This window comes from Malus sylvestris, chromosome 2 (assembly GCF_916048215.2).
Source record: "Malus sylvestris chromosome 2, drMalSylv7.2, whole genome shotgun sequence".
Taxonomy (NCBI): domain Eukaryota; kingdom Viridiplantae; phylum Streptophyta; class Magnoliopsida; order Rosales; family Rosaceae; genus Malus; species Malus sylvestris.
This window is the reverse complement of record NC_062261.1, coordinates 32,897,290-32,916,717: the sequence shown is the minus strand read 5'-3', so window position 1 is coordinate 32,916,717 and position 19,428 is coordinate 32,897,290. Positions and strand designations below refer to the sequence as shown.

Below are 19,428 nucleotides of genomic sequence, written 5' to 3'. Positions count from 1 at the left end.
AGAATCGAACCTAAGACCTCTCACTTACATGTAAAGAAGAATACCACTAAATTGTAGTACCAAATGTCTTATTATTGACCTCTTTAAAAGCAGAAAATGTTAATTGACTCAATCCTAATGTTGAAAATATTTAGTAACCTGAGACAAATTACCTAGAATTCAAATTAGCAATCTTGACTGAAAAATGAAGGTAATGCTTTTAGTTTTGGCAACATATTAACTACTAATTATCCAGGGTTGCATTATTGCATGGTCTCTTAGTATTGAGATTAACCATGAAGGCTCTGCAGATGTTGGGGTTAGCCGAAGTAGATTTCTCACCCCGAGTTCCGTTCTCTTGGTCAGCAAGTGACTTAAACACTAAAAACACATTCATTTATTTTCTACCCTTGATATCAAATCGAATGAAGAGCAACCAGACCAAGAAAACAATTTTGTTCTCCATACCGTAGTTTAAATTATATTAGACTATTACTCAAAAAAATATGTACTATATGCAATTCGACACTCGTTATGGTAAGTACAATCAATTGATCAGGAAAAAAAAAATTCAAAATTGATAGGAGCCCTCTAGTTGAACAAGAAACTAAGGAACAAAAATGAATATGGAAAGCTAATCTAGAGATTCCGGTACGTATAAGAGGGACTTCCCTAGTTCCCTTGCAAGTTACAATCCGGTCAGAACAGACACCCAGAAACAACGTTAGGCCCAAAGCAGTGTCACCACGAAAAACAAAACGAGGGCTAGTCCAAAGCAAAATCCAACAATCGCCGCGAAAGCCTGGAGAATGAAATGAAATGAGATCGATAATTGTAACCAGAACGTACAAAGGAATTTCGAAAATTCATATTACCTTGCCCTGAGACTTGAAATGGAACTTGACCGTGAACCATGACAGTCCCTTGTCCACAAAAGGAGCAAGAGCAAGGGCCCTGCATAACAAGTTATCCTGGAATCAAATGTCCCTTGATGCACGGCTTATATACAAAGCACAAGCTCACACTCGGAACATTCATACATTCTTCGAAACAACAAAATTATCAAAGCACAAGGGTCATATGATTTGCTATATTCTCTCACAAAATCGAAACTGGAATTCACAGCCAAGGTTGACAAAAACTGATATCAACCTCTTAGGTGCCCGTGGCTGTGGTGACAGTTATCAAAATTACTTTTAAGTTGTCTTTAGGCCTTGGCAACTCAAAAATCATAAAACCATGACAACGTTCTGAAAAGATAAGGAAATTTAAGAAATGGATAACTGGAATTTGGATATAGCAACTCACCCTCCAGCTCGTACAAGCTTTGTAACCTGGCTTCCAGCCCACACCATGGCCATTACTTTAAGGAATCTGCAGATCAATATAATGTTAATGTGATCACTATGTTTGACGATTGTGCATAGCCGGGTGAAAAAAAAATCTGAAATTCTGTGATATTCATAAGAACAATTACCTCTTAACAGCTGCAAGGTAACCCATCCTCCCCGGTGCTGGAGCAACATAGAACCTAATGGAGAAAGGAAGCAGTTCAGAGTTACAATTTTTATACTAAATTTACATGAGCAACTGCATAAGCAATACAGGAATAACAACAAAATTTTACAGTACTTTCTTACTCCACTTACCATACCAAGAGAAATGTCGTAAGATAGTAAGCAGTATTCAATAGCCCATATGACAAAAACCCAGAAATTCCGTATCTCCTCAATTTCTTCAAAATCCTGAGAAGTTGAACAAACAAGAACAAAAGCATCAGCATAAGCAAGGTGAAAAGAAAACGAAAATAGCAAGGCTAAGCTGATTGAAAGGTAGAAATTTGAACTTATTCATAAGCAGAAATTTGATTTAAATAAAAAAGAATACAATATACAAAAACAAAACACATATAATAACCAAATACTCCATTTGGATTCAAGCATCTATGAATTAATTAAAGGTATAGTTTGTCAAGTAAGACACTCATACAAAATTTTATATTTCTTGGGTCACCAACACGTATTTCAGAAACGATTGAGTTCCCAACAGAATGTTAACAACTTAATATCAACTTGAATCTCTTGGAAAATCTCATTCCAGGCCATGAGAAAAGTCTACTAAAAACCAATATCAACACCTTACACAAGACAGATCTATTGTGAACGCCCATTAAAGATTGTATAACCCTAGACCGCAGTGTAAACTTGTACATCACAGGGTATCATCCTCTTGACCGTCTAGTGGAAAGTTGCCTATATAGTGCACTAAATTATGTTAATTCACCTAGAACTTGGAATAAAAACGTTTGACACCATAAATAAATGACTTGAATGACAGAGAAGCAACAATTTTCATTCCTTCTGTCAAAGAAATTTTGACGACAAGCTACAAATCTTGATTCTTGTTAAAAGAATAAAACACAAGGGCTACTTATCTTAGGAAGATTTTTGTTTTCTTGTTTTCTTTTTTGGGGTGCCAAATTGCCAATGAACAGGCATACACTACAGAATGCAGGAGAGACTGTTCACCATCCCAAATCCTATCTCAAACTATTTTCCAACTTCGGACCTTGAAAGCCTCGTTCTTAGGAATAAAATCATGAAAGAGGCATAACAAACTAAGTTACTAACATGTCATTAGCTAGCTCAAAACAGAAGTTACCTCCCCAAGGATCTAGCTTTAGTATCCCTTATTTGTTATGAGATTACGACCTTTGTCGAGATATCCAGCATAAAAAAACATTTCTGGGCCATCCAAGGGTGACTTCCTTAAAATTCACTCAACTACAGATCTTATATTATTTTGCAAGCAACCGCAAAGGTAACCGCCACTCATTGTCTAGTTGTATAACAGAGACATTATAACTTATATGACTACCTTTTGAAATTAGCTCTCATCTGTGACTAATCTCCTAACAGGTCCAATTATACATCGATTGTACTATGAATATGGAGTTCAAATACTGACTCACCCTCATCACATCACTAACAACAATCAGTAGCCTTTAGTATTAACCAAAAACATTGTAAGGCAAATAGAAAGTACTCGTTGGATGTGAAAGGTACTCCTTGTCCACTATCACTCTTTCCAACTGAACCTAAAAAACATTGAAATAAGTTCCTATTAACGGAGACAAGGTCAAAATAAATAAAACCATCCCAATAAAAATTTAATACATTTTATACTCATCCATACAGTTTAGAATATTATATACCTTCAGATTCAGCAGATAAGCTGTCAGCACCCGACAAACCGCAATCCTGCTCACACACCAAAGACACAACAGAGACACATTCGTATCAGAAAAGTTAAATTGAACCGAAACTGAACAAAAAAAGACTCATGCCCCTAAGTATACACTCTTTCGCATGTATTTTACATAGACCAACTAATACCAGAACTGTATGAAATATATAGCTCGTAATTATTTAGATTCATAGCACCCATATATATTTAATCAACAGTAAACTTAAGGGGATAACTTAGACATAAATAAAAGTGCCATTTTTCTGGGATTTCTGGGTGCTACATACTTGAGTTTCGCTTATATTACAACATTTTGTCTTTCAGTGCAGTATACGAAAGCATTAAGCGCACTGCACCTAGTAATGGTAGTTTCACAACATCACTTATCCAAACTAAACAAATAAAAGAGCCATAAAAAAGTAAAAAAAAATAAAAAATCACATCTGATCATTTAGCTTGTAATATCAGTAATAAATGAATTCTTATAAATCAGTAAATTTACATCGGTAACAATGTGAATCGAAGGAGAATTGTTTGATTTTACCACTCTTGAAAGCACAAGTAGGTCTTGCATTGGCTACTAAGTTGACAATTCTTTATAAGCTATGTTTTTCCTTAACCGTTCAATTTAATTAGCTCCGAAATAAAATAAATTTCTATGGCATTCAAAACCTTTTTCCTCCCAAGTTCCATCCTACTTCCTCCGGTCCATATTTAACACATGAAAATGCAATAGACAGACACTAATACAGGGTCAATCCCAAATTTGATATTTTTCATCAAGAGGCAATATAAGCAGAGTCCAATTCGATTCGAAATTAAAGGGGAACAATTGACTTGACATAAGACATTGTTGTTGATGAAAGAAAAAACCCAAAATACACTGACATTGTTGTTGCCATTGGCTGACGAGAAATGTCGAAACCGGTTCTTCTGATTCAGAGAAATTTGGGTGAGCTTAGGCGATGAAATTGGAACCCAGGAATTTCTCAAGTACGCGAACTCATTGCAGCCCTAAAACACAAATCAAGAAAGATAAGAGTGCTGCATAACAGCGACGGTAATAAACTAAATAAAATGAATAATTAAGTAATTAATTAGTAAAAAAACAGAGATTTGTTACCGTGTTATGCAATTGCAGAAGGGGAATGGAGAGAGTTGTGAGCGCCAAGGAAGGTGGCATGATGGAGAAAGAAAGAGAGAGATTGGAGGAGGAGACGCAGACAGCTTTTGAGAGCGCCAACCTAAAGAGGTGGTCGTATTCACGTAGTCATAAATTATTATAAATTTTTTTATTTAAAATTAAATATAAACAGTATTTAAAAAAATTGATCACACAATGCACGATAAAAAAACGTGATTGGAGAATCTCTAGGATCCTCATTCATATTTCTCTACTTAAAGCGTGGGGATATTTTTTTTGTTTCAAATATTTGTCGACTTGCACTTACTTGTACAAAGCTAGTTACTTCCCTAATTTTAATTTTAGCCGATTAATCAAGAACTTTTATAAATAGCCAATTTTCCTCTGACGCTAGATTTTAAAAAATTATCTATTTTGATCACGCAGATAACATATTACAACTATATGGGGAAAAAAAAGAAAGGAAAACTAACGAAAAGTTCAAAAAAAACTTTAGTTTTAATGAAAAATGACAAATAAATGTGTAGTGAATAGTATTAAGGAAAGGTAAAAAGTGATTTTTCGTTAAAATGAATAGTATTTGGAGTTTTTCATTAAAACTTTAAAAAAAGAATGGAAAAGTGGAGGGATGAAAATTTTAAAATTCAACACTAGGGAAGTTGGCTGTCTATAAAATTTTAAGGATAATTAGCTAAAGTTATTGAAAAATTGGCTAATAATAAAAGTTCAGAAGTAATCGGTTACAATTAAAGTGTAGAGGAATTGGCACCTCTATGCAAATACCTCTTTTCTGTTTTTGGATTTGTTTTGGTTTTTGCGAAATTAATTTATTATTTAAAAAAAATTTAATTTGTTAATTATATTATGACTGTACTTTGATCATATTATATATTATCAATTTACTCAATTAGACGGATGAACACATTGTCAGGTATTTCAATCCAAATGAAAGAAAAAGATCATCCACACCAAAACTAATACCACGAAGTACTATCCTCAAGCAGAAAGTCAATAACACACCCCGACCTAAATCAGGACGTACTGGCCATCACATGAGAGTGATGTAACCATGTGCACAGTGCGGAAACAAAATTGATATAAAGAAATACGAATAAATAAAAAAATCAAGTTACTAGCAGTACTAGCTAGGAGAAGGTGCTAGTGCGAGATTAAATGTGAAATACACAACCAAAGCATAAATAGCCTAAGTGCAGTCAAGCAGGACGAGTACTAATTATACAACACCCAAGGGTGATCCTACGTTTATGATGTTCTGTCAGAACCACCGTCAAAATCTCGTAAGCCACCAAAGCACTTCTACTTAAAACCTGGAGGGGCGTAAAACAGAAAGTGTGAGTGGGCAAAAACAAAGCTTTTCAAAATCATTTCATTTCTCAAAAGTTCTAACCCATCGTCGTAAAACCTGTATAATTTCCCAAAAAAATATAATATATGCTATATCAGAATTCATGCTCAGGATGAAAATCCATAGAAATATACCATGCTAAAGTATCTCAATGAAATGCCATAAGTAATCCAATTAAAATATATCCATATCAGCCAGATCCACCTAACGTGACCTGCATGGCTGAATCTATAGCTCATAACCAATCTCAATCATATCAAATCCTGCACACGAGTCGGAACCACCTAAAGTGGTCTGTACGACATGACTAGGTGTAAAATAAATATGCTCTAGTGCTGCGATCACGTGAAGATTGTGCGAATAATCGCGGGTTAACTACGAGTCGGAACCACCTATAATGGTTTGTACAACAAGCACGTGCACCTAACTTGGATCCAAGGTGAGCATATGGTGTGGGAGGTGAACATCACGTGAAGGAATGTGCCCTAACTCTGGGCAGGAGCACTAACACCCGGGTGCAGGTTTATGAACTCTCAATACATCACATCATATCTCGCATAACTGAAGCAATCTCATATCTTTAATTTATGAATTTACCTGGCACTTACCTGTGTGTCTGCAGTACTAATCATACATATATGCAACTACTAATGCATAAATAAAATAGATAGATACTTTCATGACATTTCAAAACGTATAATCATTCAAATTCATTTCCTGGGAAAAATCTCAAGTATATAGGTATATATGGAAAATCAAAAGCCCACTCACTAGTATGTTGAAGGGTCGTAGCCCCCGAGCCTCGATTGATGACGCTTGTCCTTAGGATAGGTCTCACCTATATGTAAAATAACTGAATAAACGTTATTTAAAGCACATACACAAAACTAAGAAATAAATTCTCACACAATGCTCAAATGGGGTGTCTGAATGTACCACCATGACCTACTCAACACCACGAACATCCCCAAATTTTTTGAAAAACAAATTCGAGCACTCACACGCCCTCAAGCGTCGGCCAAGGCACGGCCAAACGCGAGGCCAAGCGCAGGCACATGCCTGGCACGGGGGACATAATAGTTAACGTTATTAGGGAATATTCCATTAAAAACTAGAATATGCCGTTATATTTACCTGACGGCCTCAGAATATTCCGTCAATTTTGACAAAATATTCTCCTCCTCCTTCCTTAGATCGCCAGAGCCCGGCGCAAGTACCACTGTTATCGCTGGAAACTGGAAAATTATTCAAACCTTCATATCTCTTTCATTTCTTAACCAAAACTCATGAAAATTGTCTCAAAATGAAGCTCATGATGCAAGGAACAAAACCTTACCAACTTTGAGCCTCAATACTCACGGAAACTCTCCGGAGAAAGCACGATACTCCGGCTACTTCAGCAACTCCTAGAACTTGAGTCTCCTGACGTCCAAAACACTCAAAAATTACTCCCCGAGCTTCATGAAGACGTCCTAAAGCTTCATAGAACCTTAAAACTCCCTGAAAACTTCACGATCACGATCACACGAACAATGCACTTAATCGGGGTTTCTGGTTCTTAGATTTTTGAAGGTTTCACATCCAACAAATGGCATGGATGAGCTCCTGGACTTGCAAGGAACACAAAGACCACTTCCCCATCTTCGATCTATGACTGGAAGTGAAGGTTTGAAGGTTGTCCGTACGCTTGTACGGAAATGGCAGAAAATGCGAAAGGGAGGAAAGAGAGAGAGTCAACGGGTTACTTTGGGTGTGTGTGTGGGGTCCATTTTTGAGCATCCAATCACAACAAACAAAAATCTCTTTTCTAATTGGGTCTAAACACTTAGGAAAATTTTAATTGGTCCACAACCAAAACCTAAACCACACAACACCACAAACGTTCAAGGGTACTTTAGTCTTTTCACACCACCGATGAAATAATTCGGGACGGACTGTGACAGTCAATGATTACGTGGTTGCTCAAACCAAATTACAAAATTGTTACGAAATAAACTCAGACAAAACTAGCCAATCGATGGGCTACCTTATTCGTTGCACGCCCACTAAAACTCATCTTCCTTTGTGAAAATGTATGCAAAACCTGGTGAATATTTGCAATCACATTCCCATATTGTGAGGCATTCAACTCGCCCTCTCGTTGCAGTGTAGCGATAACCATAAAATCGATAGGAAACAAACAAACAGAAATGTTGTGAAAATAAAATAGGGAACTTTAACGAAAATCACCCGGTACTGTTCACTTTAACGAAAAACCATATTTTTACACTAAAAAGTCAATCCTGGTACTATTCACTTTACCTTTTATTTTGTCCTTATCATTAAAACTCAAAGTTTTTAAGCCATTTTCATTAGTTTTCCTAATAAAATAAAATATTTGAGAGTGAGAGACGTGGGCTCAGCTATTTATGAGATACGTTGTATGTTTTTTCTTTTATCATTGTGTCTTTATTTATTCTAATTATAAATAGGGTTTACTTGACCTCCAACTTCAAGTAATACGAGTCATTATATTTAAGTTTACACAATCATATTCTTAGAATAATTTTATTTGCAACACTCGCTCTTAAGTGTGTACAACTTAATAAGTAGTTGCATCAGATTTTCATGATAATGTAAGAGTGATTGAGGAAGTTATCTCACTCGAGACAGGCAATGCATTTGCGAGTCTTTGGTAGGAATCCATATAAGGGTATGATTGAGTTGAGAATTTGTTTTTCTTTTCATTTAGGTGGTCGTTCTGTTTTTTTCTTGACAATGTCGTCCAATATTGCAATTGTCCTCATCCTCGGCCAAAAAGCACTCATTCTTGCATTATCCTCCAAAGGTGATCACATAGTCTCTCAATGTTGATGTGAAGAACCACTAGAGGAATGACGCTCAAAATTTGAATTTGAAGATTATGAAGATATCATAGTCAATACTACAAAAAGCACAACAATAATCCGAATAAGGACACAAGCGATCAAAAGAAGAAGGTACTAAAAATAAGATATCACATTTTCAAAAAGATAGAGGCGACGATCAAAAAACTCATTGCAATGGACGAAAAAGTTTTATTTCATTTAGTCCATCACATTTTTGTCATTATAAACTTATTTATGGAGCTCTCTATAAATGTCTCTGTTGTGTTTGTAATAAAGAATGACGTCACTAGTTAAAAAATAAAATGAAACTATGATTGGTTGAAATTCACGTTGAAATACAAAAGGTTAGAAAATTCTATTCATGATACTCAAAAAATGTTAAATTTTATCTTGATGCATTTGATCTGAAAACAAACAATACAAGAGCTAGGCTTGGTAAATATAAATGTGAAAAATAATATATAACTTTGTATGTTGTGCATAAGTCGCGGTAATTAAAAAAAAAAACAAAAGCCTTCGTATGTGTATAAAGGCCCGCATGACAACTATATAGCCCCACAAAAACCCTCCATGTGAAATCTCTATGCGCCTCTCTTTAGTCGCACTGAAATCTTGACCGAGTTACTGAGAGGATGCTATTACTTAAAAAAAAAAGGAACTTTAACGAAAAATTCCCGGTATTATTCACTTTAACGAAAAATCACATTTTTATACTAAAAAATCAATCCTGGTAATATTCACTTTACACTTTATTTTGTCCTTATCATTAAAACTCAAAGTTTTCAAACCCTTTTTATTAATTTTCTTTAAAAAAAATCTGATAATTCAATTTCAAAGTACGTAAAAATGAAGAATGGGTGATTGATTAACTAGGCATGAATTCAAACATTACTTGAGTTACCTTAACTTTTCCTCCATATCAACAGTAAGGCCCAGAAACCAAATAGCTGTTGGTTATTTTAATTATTTTAATAATATTTTATTTTAAAGATTCAAAACTTATTATTATTTTATTTTATTTATTTTTAATATTTAAGAGTTGTGTTTTATTTGAAAAGTCATATTCCTTTTTAAAAGGGTATGAGGAGTTCTTTAAATATGAAACCTCAGACAAAAAATAATATACGCTAAACTTTTCTATCTTCCTCAATTCTCACATCTCTCTCAGCTATTTACATTCCTACTTCATAATTCTTGGACAATTGATCACTACTTGGCAATCCCGTCTGCTGTTGGCGTGCATATCGGATCAGACATCCTATGAGGCTTTGGGTTGTATTTTGGAGTTGTAAGCACTGCCATAACCTGCATGTAGGGAGGCGTCTACGGTTTTAGGGCAGCGATATCGTGTCTCTCTTTGGTTCACAGACCAGATTTTCTTATTCCTTTTTCCCAATTTAAATTTCATAAGTTGGATAGTGATTATACATTTGATTTGATATATTTGATCATATAAATAATTGGTATTTCTATGCAATATATTTCACAATAGCTTCCGCCATAAGCTTCCACAACCATCGCCACCCTCTGAAACAAGTCCTCCAGCCGATTCTCATCCTCCATCCCGTTCGTAGCGCCTCCACAGATGCCACGTCCAACCCCGAAATTGCTCAACAACCAAAAAACCCTGTTTTCTTTTGTTTTGTATCCTCAAACCTTATTTTCTTTTGTTTTGCATCCTATTTTCTGTAGTAAGAGCTTAATATTTTTTAGTTTCCTCTAATATAGTAAGAGCTTAATATTTTTTAGTTTCCTCTAATATCCTACGTAGAAGGCCGTGAAAAAAATTGTATGTCTTACCTGAAGACTCTCGAAAATTGATAATAATTTAAATACAACGCAATTCATTGTCTCATCTTTTATAGACATTTGATGAGGAATAAAAATTTAATTAACATTTAATATTTAATTTCAATGTCGAACGTTAAATGTGTGACTGTTTTGTTTGGTAAATCGTACACAAATGTTATGCTTTTGCCACTTCGAATTGGAAATGGGTATTTTATGAAATATTACTTCATGAAATATCCATTTATTCAAAGCAGTCTTGTTTTTTATTCATTCAATTGCACGAAGAATTAACAAACAAATTAGACATATTGTTAAAAATTATTAATACTTCAAAAATCTTTTCAGTGAATTTTTTTTTTAATTATAAAAAGTTTAGAGTGCGAAATGAAATTTCTGAGGTGCTAATAACAATTCCTAAAAAAATATATTTCTAAACTAAGAGTATGGAAAGTGGAAGACCAAAAATGTATCAGATAGTATTATTAATTTGTTTTACAAAATTGCAACAAGTTATGTGACGACCCGTCCCAATTGTCATTATAATTTTCTCCCCGAGTATGTGAGATGACGATTATGCCCTCGGTGGCTTAGTGACGTGGATGTACATATGCAGTTTTAAATAATCTTCCTCACTATCGTAATTAAATTATACTCGACGTCACGAGTGCGTCAATGCGAGTTAGGGTCGAATCGGATTCCTAATGAAAATGTTATAACGATTAAATAACGAGTTAGGGTAGACATATATTGTTGGGTTGACTATATTTTATTCACCAATCAATTAGTTCTTGTCATGTCTAGCCCAATCAGATTTTAGGTTGAATTGTTATTTTCCTTGGGCTAATTGGACCCTAAAACTCTCTCTCTTTCTCTTTCTCACGGCAGCCCAATCAGGGCCTTACTTCTTTTCTTTCTGGCCAATTTGTGACCACACACACACGTATCCCTCACCCTTTCCTTCTTTCTCAATTCTTCTTCTAGTTTGTACAACCTTGAGACCACCACACTCAAACCATACTAAAACATCACGGATCGAGTCCTTGGACACTAGCATCATCCTCCTCACAACCTCACGAACTCATTCACACATTTCGTTCATTGAACGGTTGTCGGAAACATAAGAACCCAGAAGCTTCAACATAGTGGGTTTTTAGGACGTCGTGATCGTGGGCGATTTACACGATTTTAAGGCTCGGGATAGACTCTAAACAACTCCTTTAACATCTTGGAGTGAAATTGGAGTGGTTCGGACATCGGAACACACGGGTTCGTGAAGTTGTAGAGTTGGCCGGAGGTATCGAAGGAAATTTGGATCATTTTCCATTGGTTTTAGGACTCCAATAGGTATGGATGTGTACTACTCTTCAAGACCTTCAAATCCATATAAATTTCATGGATTTTGGTTGAGAATTGAAGAAGATATTGAACTTTGAAATTTTTCCAGAAACCGACGAACCAGACGGCAGACTCCGGCAAGTCACCGGAGAAGAAGGAACATATTTCGTTAACTTTAACGGAATATTGTAACGGCGTCAGGTAATTTTATCAGGATATTCTACTAATTTGACAGAATATTCCTTAACGCCGTTAGGGGTTCCGTCAGTGTGCCTGCGAGTGTGTCTGTGCCTTGGCCAACGCGTGGAGGCTCGTTTGACATCCAAATTTTTTTCTAAAAATATGGGGGTGTTCGTGTTGTCGAGTAGATCATCTTGGTATATTCAAACGCCCCATTTGAGCAACGTATGAGAAGTTATTCCTAGGGTTTGTGCATGTGCTTTAAAATTAACGTAAAATTAGTTATTTCGCATATAGGTGAAACGTACCCCGATGACGAGCATGGACAAGCGAGATTGGGGGGCTACGATCCTGCTACTTATCAGTGAGTGGGCATTTGCTTTCTATATATATATATATATATATATATATATATATATATATATATATATATATATATATATATATATCGTGGTTTCCATAACATTTTTTAAATGATTTATGCTTTAAATGCCATGTCGAAAATGAGTTGCATTTTAAGTATTGCATTATTATAAATCATGAATCATATCATTTGATGTTGCAGAGGCTCAGGTAAGCTTCAGGTGAGTATATTGTTATGGTATTGGTTGCATGACACATTGTTATGCATAAATGCATTTAGAGCTTATCATTGATGCACCCTGGTGTTAGTGTTTCCGCGCCGAGGTCAGGGCACAATCTTTCACGTGATGTTCACCTCCCACACCGCACGCTCACCTTGGATCCAAGTTTGGTGCCAGCCCTGTCGTACAGACCATAATAGGTGGTTTCGACTCGTAGGTGACCCTCGATTATTCGCACAGCCTTGATGTGATCGTAGCACTTGAGCGTACATATTTACACCTAAACATAGGTGATTCCAACTCGTGTGCCAGCATATATTGATGAGCTATAGATCTAGTCGTACAGGTCACATTAGGTGACTCTGACTGACATATTATTTTATATTGATTTCACCTGGCTTACATCTTTTAGTGCGAAAACGTTATGGCATGGCATACTCCAGTTTTTACTAGGCTTGTGCATTGGTATTCGTATGTATATACGTACTATTATTTTCTGGAACTATACGAATTTTACAATGAGGGGTTATTATGTTCAGAAAAGATAAATGTGTTTTCAAACGTTTTGTTTTTGCCCACTCACCCTTCTGTTTTGCGCCCTTCAGTTGTACATCTTGGTGGCTCACAAGGACTTCTCGGTGGTTCTGACGATCTACTAAATATTGTAGGGATCTTCTCCTTGTTTGTACAATTAATACTTAGTTAGTTCGACTGCACTTTCGTTTACCTATGCTCTGATATGTGTGTATCTTATACTTGATCACTTTCACGCACTTACATATTATCTCTAGTTTAAGTAAGTTTAGTTTTGGTTTTTACATAGTTGCATTTTCTTATTATTATCATCACTTCTGTTGCGTACTTGGCTACGTCACCTTCACGTGACGGCCAACATGTCTCGACTTCGGTCAGGGTGTATCAAGTTATATGAGTTATCCAAACAACATAATTAGACATTCTGTCATTTAAATTCCATCAAATATATAAGCTTTTATGAAAATTTAAATTTCATTAGTTTAGAATTTCTAGTAATTTATAATTTGTTCGTTTAAACAATAAATATTATTGGGTCGTTTAAGTGCATTTAAAAAAAATATTTTTGGATTACAAAAGCACTTAAATGTGCTTCATGGAAGAAGCATTAGCTGTGTTTTTTTTCAGGAAGCATTTTAAATATCATATTAGAATTCACTTACATTTTTACTAAAAATTAGTTACAAAAACATTACCACAAATAAATAAAGCTTTAAGGAATTATAAAAACACTTTTAAAGGAGCCAATTAAGAATTCCATTTTCTTCACAAACAGTCCCAACTCCCAAGAATATAATTGGGCCCCTTATATTAACAGCCCAATTTAGAAAAGCCGAGCTCCAGACGGGAGGGTTTTGTTACGAAAAGCGAGTTGCTGGCGCGCGAACCAAAATATTCGATCCGGTCCGGCGAAACAAACAAACAAACAGATGAATCGGAAAGGGAAAGTTCAGATGAAGGTTTAGTTACTTTCTTGCTTATTCTGATTCTATGTGGGTTTTCTTTTCTCGTGCAACATCCATGAATATTTTCTGTTGTTGAAAGTTGAAGAATTTAAAGTGATGCTGTAAACGCATAGGATTCTCGCCCCTCGAATTTCTCTCCCTTTCTTCTCTCCTCTCACACATTATTTTTTGTCTTGTTGTTTCTATAACAAAAATCAATATAAGATGTTAATGTAGCTTAACCGTAATCGTTCAAGTATGAGGAGAAAGAAGAAGGAGAGAGATTAGGAAGGAAGAAAATTCGCCCTGCATAGATGTGGTGTGGATAAGTTCCATAACCACAAAGCAAAAAGTTTGACCAACAAATTTCAACCACAACTTGGTGTTAGTTGTGAGATTGTTTAATGTAATTTCAGTAACCTACTGAAATACTAGCTGTTATAGCACTGAACTTGTACTTTAGGGATGATGGAATTATTAAAGTTATTCAATTTGATGTTATTGAGCTGATGTTATGCTTATGCATGCAAAGTTCCGATTCTTGAAAAAAAAGTTACGGAGTGGGAACCACAAGAAAGTGCGTCAAAATGTCTGTCCCCCTCATCCTGAACCATATATATTGTAGGTCTTATTCCGCATTATATTTCAAACGATCCAACAGTTTTCTACCGACAATTAGACAAATCAAATCAGAAACCATATGACCGTTTGGATTAAATGGTAGACATTTTAGTGTTTCTTTGCCCAAAGGAAAAACTCTCAGGGATTAATATAATTGCTTCTTTAGATTGAGAAAGATTACAGTCAGTTCTCTTCTTGTTTTCTTATGATGAGTACCTCATTGCTTGTTATTTCTTGACTACTCCTCCAATATTTTGCACTGTGCTTCTTCTGCCTCTTGTCTCGTACTCTGTGTGTGTCATGCGTGCGGGCGTGCGTGCATTATTGAGGAGTTAAGTTAAAGAAAATTATATAGGCTCACTATGGTATACCCGGTTTAAGATAGTTTGCAGATGTTATATTAGTTTTAACTATTTTTTTTTCTTACGCATGCAAATTTCTTGCGTTCAGTAAATAATTCTTAGGGTACTTTATATATCAAAAGAGGTAGCATGCCAGGATAATCCCAACAGAATAATAAGTCAAATCCATCCTGTGAGATGAACATATCATCAAGATTCATCAAAAAATATTTTGGCTTCATCAGGGATTGTACTTTCTGATGATACTGTGGATGATGATACGAGGGACATGTAGTATGAGTTGGAGGCAAGTTTCCTCGATAAATGAACACATACGTGAATGCAGTCAAAGAGTGTGTCACTTGTGGCATCTAATCTATGATGGATGAGACCGGAGGTGGCATCTTGGTGGAGGATAAGCCAAGAGGTGATCGAGATTCTTAGGGTCCTTCCTGGAGTTGAAGAGAAGATGAGCATACTTGTTATCTTCCAAATTTTATGCAAGAATAACATAGCGTTATTCATGGCCTTTAATGATCCTCATGCTCAGATTGATTGGCTTAAGAAATTTATGGAGTGAATGCCTCTAGTCGTTCGTCTCCCTTTCTCTGTACCTGTTGAATCTAGTAAAGCATCACTTGTGTTTCTTAAGAGTTGTATTAATTACGATGTTAATTCTTAGGCGTTTTTGTTGTCAAACTCACATTGATGATGCAGTCGGCTGTGTTATGACTCATGAGTCTGTTTTCTGATTCGCTTTTCTAAGAAAAACCAAAGAAAAACTGTACTGTGTTCCATCTCTTGAGAGTGCCTTATAAGTTATAAATTATTAATATTCTTACAGCTATGGCATCCATTGGAAATGATTGTGTCATGGTTAATACTGTGATGATACTGATGGTGAATTTTCGCTTTAGCCTTTAGACTCGACTCGTATGTAGTCTTGTTTGGTATATCTGAAGTTGGTGACTTCACCGGCATGATGGGTAACTGCTAAGGTGGCTAGTATGCTGTTGCCTACACTTAGAATAGTCTCTTGATTATGCATTTGTATGGAAGCTAATGTTTTGTTTGTTTAAATTTCAGAAAGATATGCCTAGAACAAGTGAAGCTACTTTATCCAATCCCAGGGCTCCATATGATGAGGATGTGGCTAAGGTTTTACAGGCCATCAAGCAAATGGCTGGCCCTGCGCTTGAGGGCACATCCGGAGTAGATCGGAGGCTGAAATTTTTGAAGGTTTTCATTAGTCTGTCGCCCCCGCAGTATGCAGGAAATCCTGATGAACCGTTAGAAGGGGCGGAGTGGCTTGCAAGGATAAAGCAATGTTTTGATGTAAGTGATGTCCCCGATGACCTAAAAGTGGGGTTTGCCACATACTGTCTTACTGGAGCGGCTCACCACTGGTGGGAATTTGTTAAAAGGATGCGTGATGTTAAATCCATCACTTGGGCAGAATTTGAGGAGCTGTTTTTGAATATATATTTTCCTCAAACTATAAGCGCTGCTAAACGCGAAGAATTTCTAGGGTTGAGCCAAGGAAACATGACCGTTGCTCAGTATGCATCTAAGTTCCTTGAGCTAGCATGGTATGCACGAACTAATCTTGTGAGGTCAGATGAATTTGCAGCATCAGAGTTTCTAAGTGGACTGAGACCTTCCATAAGACCAAGGGTAGCTCTATTCAATACTTATGATGGCATGGTTGCAGCGGCGTTGAGAGTGGAACAATCTTTGGAGGACAGCGAGGAAGAGTCGTTTGAGGAAGCTTCTGGTGTAGGAGAAAAAAGGCCAAGAAAGCAGTACATTTGCCACCACTGCGGCGAGCCTGGTCATATTCGGCCTAATTGCCCGGAATTAAACTCGCGTGGTTTTTGAAAGGTTTATCAAAATCTCATCCTAATGATGGAAGGCAAAAATGGTTTCAATTCCAAGTTAATAGTGTGGGGATAATAGTTTGTAAGACTTTCAATATGCCTGGCTTTTGTTTTGGTATGCATCTGTCTGTGTGACTTTTGTTCCCTTGGACCTTCGTGAATAGAGAATCTATTTTGTAGAGGTTATAAGTGTCACTTGCCAGGTGCTAATCAATGGAATCCCAATTATATATATAGGGTTTAAGATTCAGGACACATGCTTTTGACACTTATTTTGTAGGCCGCATTTTGGAATCAAAAGAAAAGGGTACTAAATGTAAAATTTCACATTTTCAAGAAGGCCACAATCAATAAATTCATTGTAATGGACAAAAAGTTTTATTTCATTTTTATTTTGACGAAGTTTTATTTCATTAGTCTATCATATTTTTGGCATTATAAACTTATTCACGTTGAAATACAAAATGTAGAAAATGATATCATGATATTTGAAAAATGTTAAAATTTATCATGATTGTTGAAGCATCTTAGCTCTGTGAACCTGGCTGTTGTTGAAGCCCGAATGGAAGCAAGTTGTCAAAGAATTTCGAAACTAGACTTGATAAATACAAATATGAAATAAAAAATTTAACCTTGTATGTCTCTTATAACGCATCTTGATTAAAAAAAAGCTCTCACGCGTATGAGTACGTGCATGAAGGTTATATATATTGTTACAACCCGTATTTTTCACTGAATAAATCTCTCTTTGCCCAACAAAACTTCTCCTTGTGAAATCTCTCTTTCCACCTCACTCTCCTCTCTCTCCCTACCAGTATTTTTCACTGAAATATTGACTGAGTTATTTACCTTAAAAAGTTAAAAAAATAAAATGTTATTTTCTCACCCACTATTATTCCCAAAATAACCTTTAATATATATGTACATATGAAATTATAAAATTGTCTCTTAAAAAATATAACAAATAATATGTAAATGAAAACCACTAAGGTCTGCAAATTCAAATGAAAACGACAGAGGTATCCAAATTCAAAAGAATTCGACAACGACAAATTTGAAAATACGATGGACAAATTCAAATGGCCTACACACAAATTAGTCTTCTACCTTTTCAATGGAAACATAATCTTCTACCTCTTCTGTAGAAGCGTCATCTTCTACCTATTCAATGAAAAAGTCATCTTCTAAGTCCGTTGCTATTTTTTTACTTTCTCTGAATGAAAGGAGATGAAAATATGAGTTAGGGTTTAAGGTAGACAAATTGTCTCCTGGTTTTTTTTTTTTTTTTAATTAAGCAAAACAAGATAATTAATGTTTTTTTATCAGTCTTTTTGTAAATGGACAAATTTGTAATTAAAAAATTCATTAAAAGGTGGGTGTGAAGATAAAACATTGGGGTGTGAATAACATCACTCTTTATGAAATATTACTTCATAAAATATTCATTTATTCAAGGCAGATGTATTCTAATTTTTACCAAGTGTTTTTAACCAAATAAATTTAAATAAATATGCAAGTGTGGCATTAAAAATTTGAAAATAGATCCAAAGATTTGAATGACACCCCAGATTTAATCTGTATATTTGATTCACATACTCATTTTTACTTTTTACATACTCTGGTTAATTTTTTGTTAGTTATCTTCTTCAATTAATTTGATCTGATGGTCAAAAATTGAAAATGGTGTGTGAGAAATAAAAATGAATGTGTGGATATTAACTTAACCTTTTAGGTTAAGTTTCATTGAAAATATATAGCTAGACTAAGAGTTAGTTAACCATTGGCTTAGTTTTAAACTAATTGGTAATAAGTAGAATGGTGAGCAACCAACCACCATTTGAGGATAATGAGAATTACCACCACTGAGAGTGGTGAATAAAAATACACTCTAAAATATCTAGTAATTTGCATTTCTTCATCTAAAATGTTAGTGAATTCCCTTTTCTCCACACGGTCTCAAGAATATTCATCGGCCCCTTGCCATTACAAAAGATTTTCCCGTTTGCGCAAAACAGAGAAATGTACTTCCCATGTTATTAGACCCAAAGTTTTTAATTTATCGTTCTAATTGTATAATGACATGATGATATGTGGTATTGTTTGTGGTCTGAACATACTAAAATAATCTCTCAGGACGAGAGTCCAATTTAGAACCGATTTTTCAGCGTGACTGAAATACGGGATGATACATCACGTGTCATTATACAACTGATGAAATATACGGTGGGTAAATTACATAAAACTACCTCAATTATTGGGTCATTAACAGTTTCATACCTCGTCTTTAAAAAAGTTTCAATGTCATACCTTATCTTCGAATTTGTTGCAATGTCATACCTTCTGTCAGTTGTTTGTCAATTTTTCTGTTAAAATGCTAACCTGGGTTGAAATATTATTAAAAAATTATTAAAAACTAAAACAAAAAGCATTTAATATTTTTTAAATATTAAAATAATAATTAATTATATTAAAAAAAAACCTCAGTTCGTCTACCCCCCACCCCCAACCCTCGTCGTTTCTCCCCCATCTTCATCTTCTTCCCCCGATCCCCTACCTGCAACCCATAAAAAAAAAATAAAAAAATAAAAAAATAAAAAAATAAAAAATAAAAAAAACTCA

General features: G+C 35.3%; 2 protein-coding genes across 4 annotated transcripts in view; one reads left to right on the top strand and one right to left on the bottom strand.

Annotated features, from left to right (window-relative positions):
* Positions 1-432: 432 nt before the first annotated feature.
* Positions 433-4,485, bottom strand: LOC126609683 (uncharacterized). Its single transcript, XM_050277555.1, has 9 exons — positions 4,349-4,485; positions 4,114-4,239; positions 3,194-3,239; positions 3,025-3,076; positions 1,629-1,724; positions 1,457-1,510; positions 1,288-1,353; positions 855-933; positions 433-781 (listed from the first exon to the last, which is right to left on the bottom strand). The coding sequence occupies exons 1-9, from the start codon at positions 4,406-4,408 to the stop codon at positions 704-706; spliced, it is 657 nt and encodes a 218-aa protein (XP_050133512.1). The 5' UTR covers positions 4,409-4,485; the 3' UTR covers positions 433-703.
* Positions 4,486-13,876: 9,391 nt separating this feature from the next.
* LOC126609638 (uncharacterized) overlaps positions 13,877-19,428 on the top strand; it is a 35,027-nt gene continuing 29,475 nt past the window's right edge. The window contains exons 1-2 of one of the 3 annotated variants that reach the window (XM_050277500.1): positions 13,877-13,985; positions 16,019-16,545. In XM_050277500.1, the coding sequence (XP_050133457.1) occupies positions 13,956-13,985; positions 16,019-16,545 (557 nt within the window). In that variant the 5' untranslated portion in view covers positions 13,877-13,955. Of the gene's footprint in view, positions 13,986-14,727; positions 15,931-16,018; positions 17,042-19,428 lie in introns of those variants that run through there. The other 2 variants (XM_050277538.1, XM_050277530.1) reach the window with 2 other exon arrangements.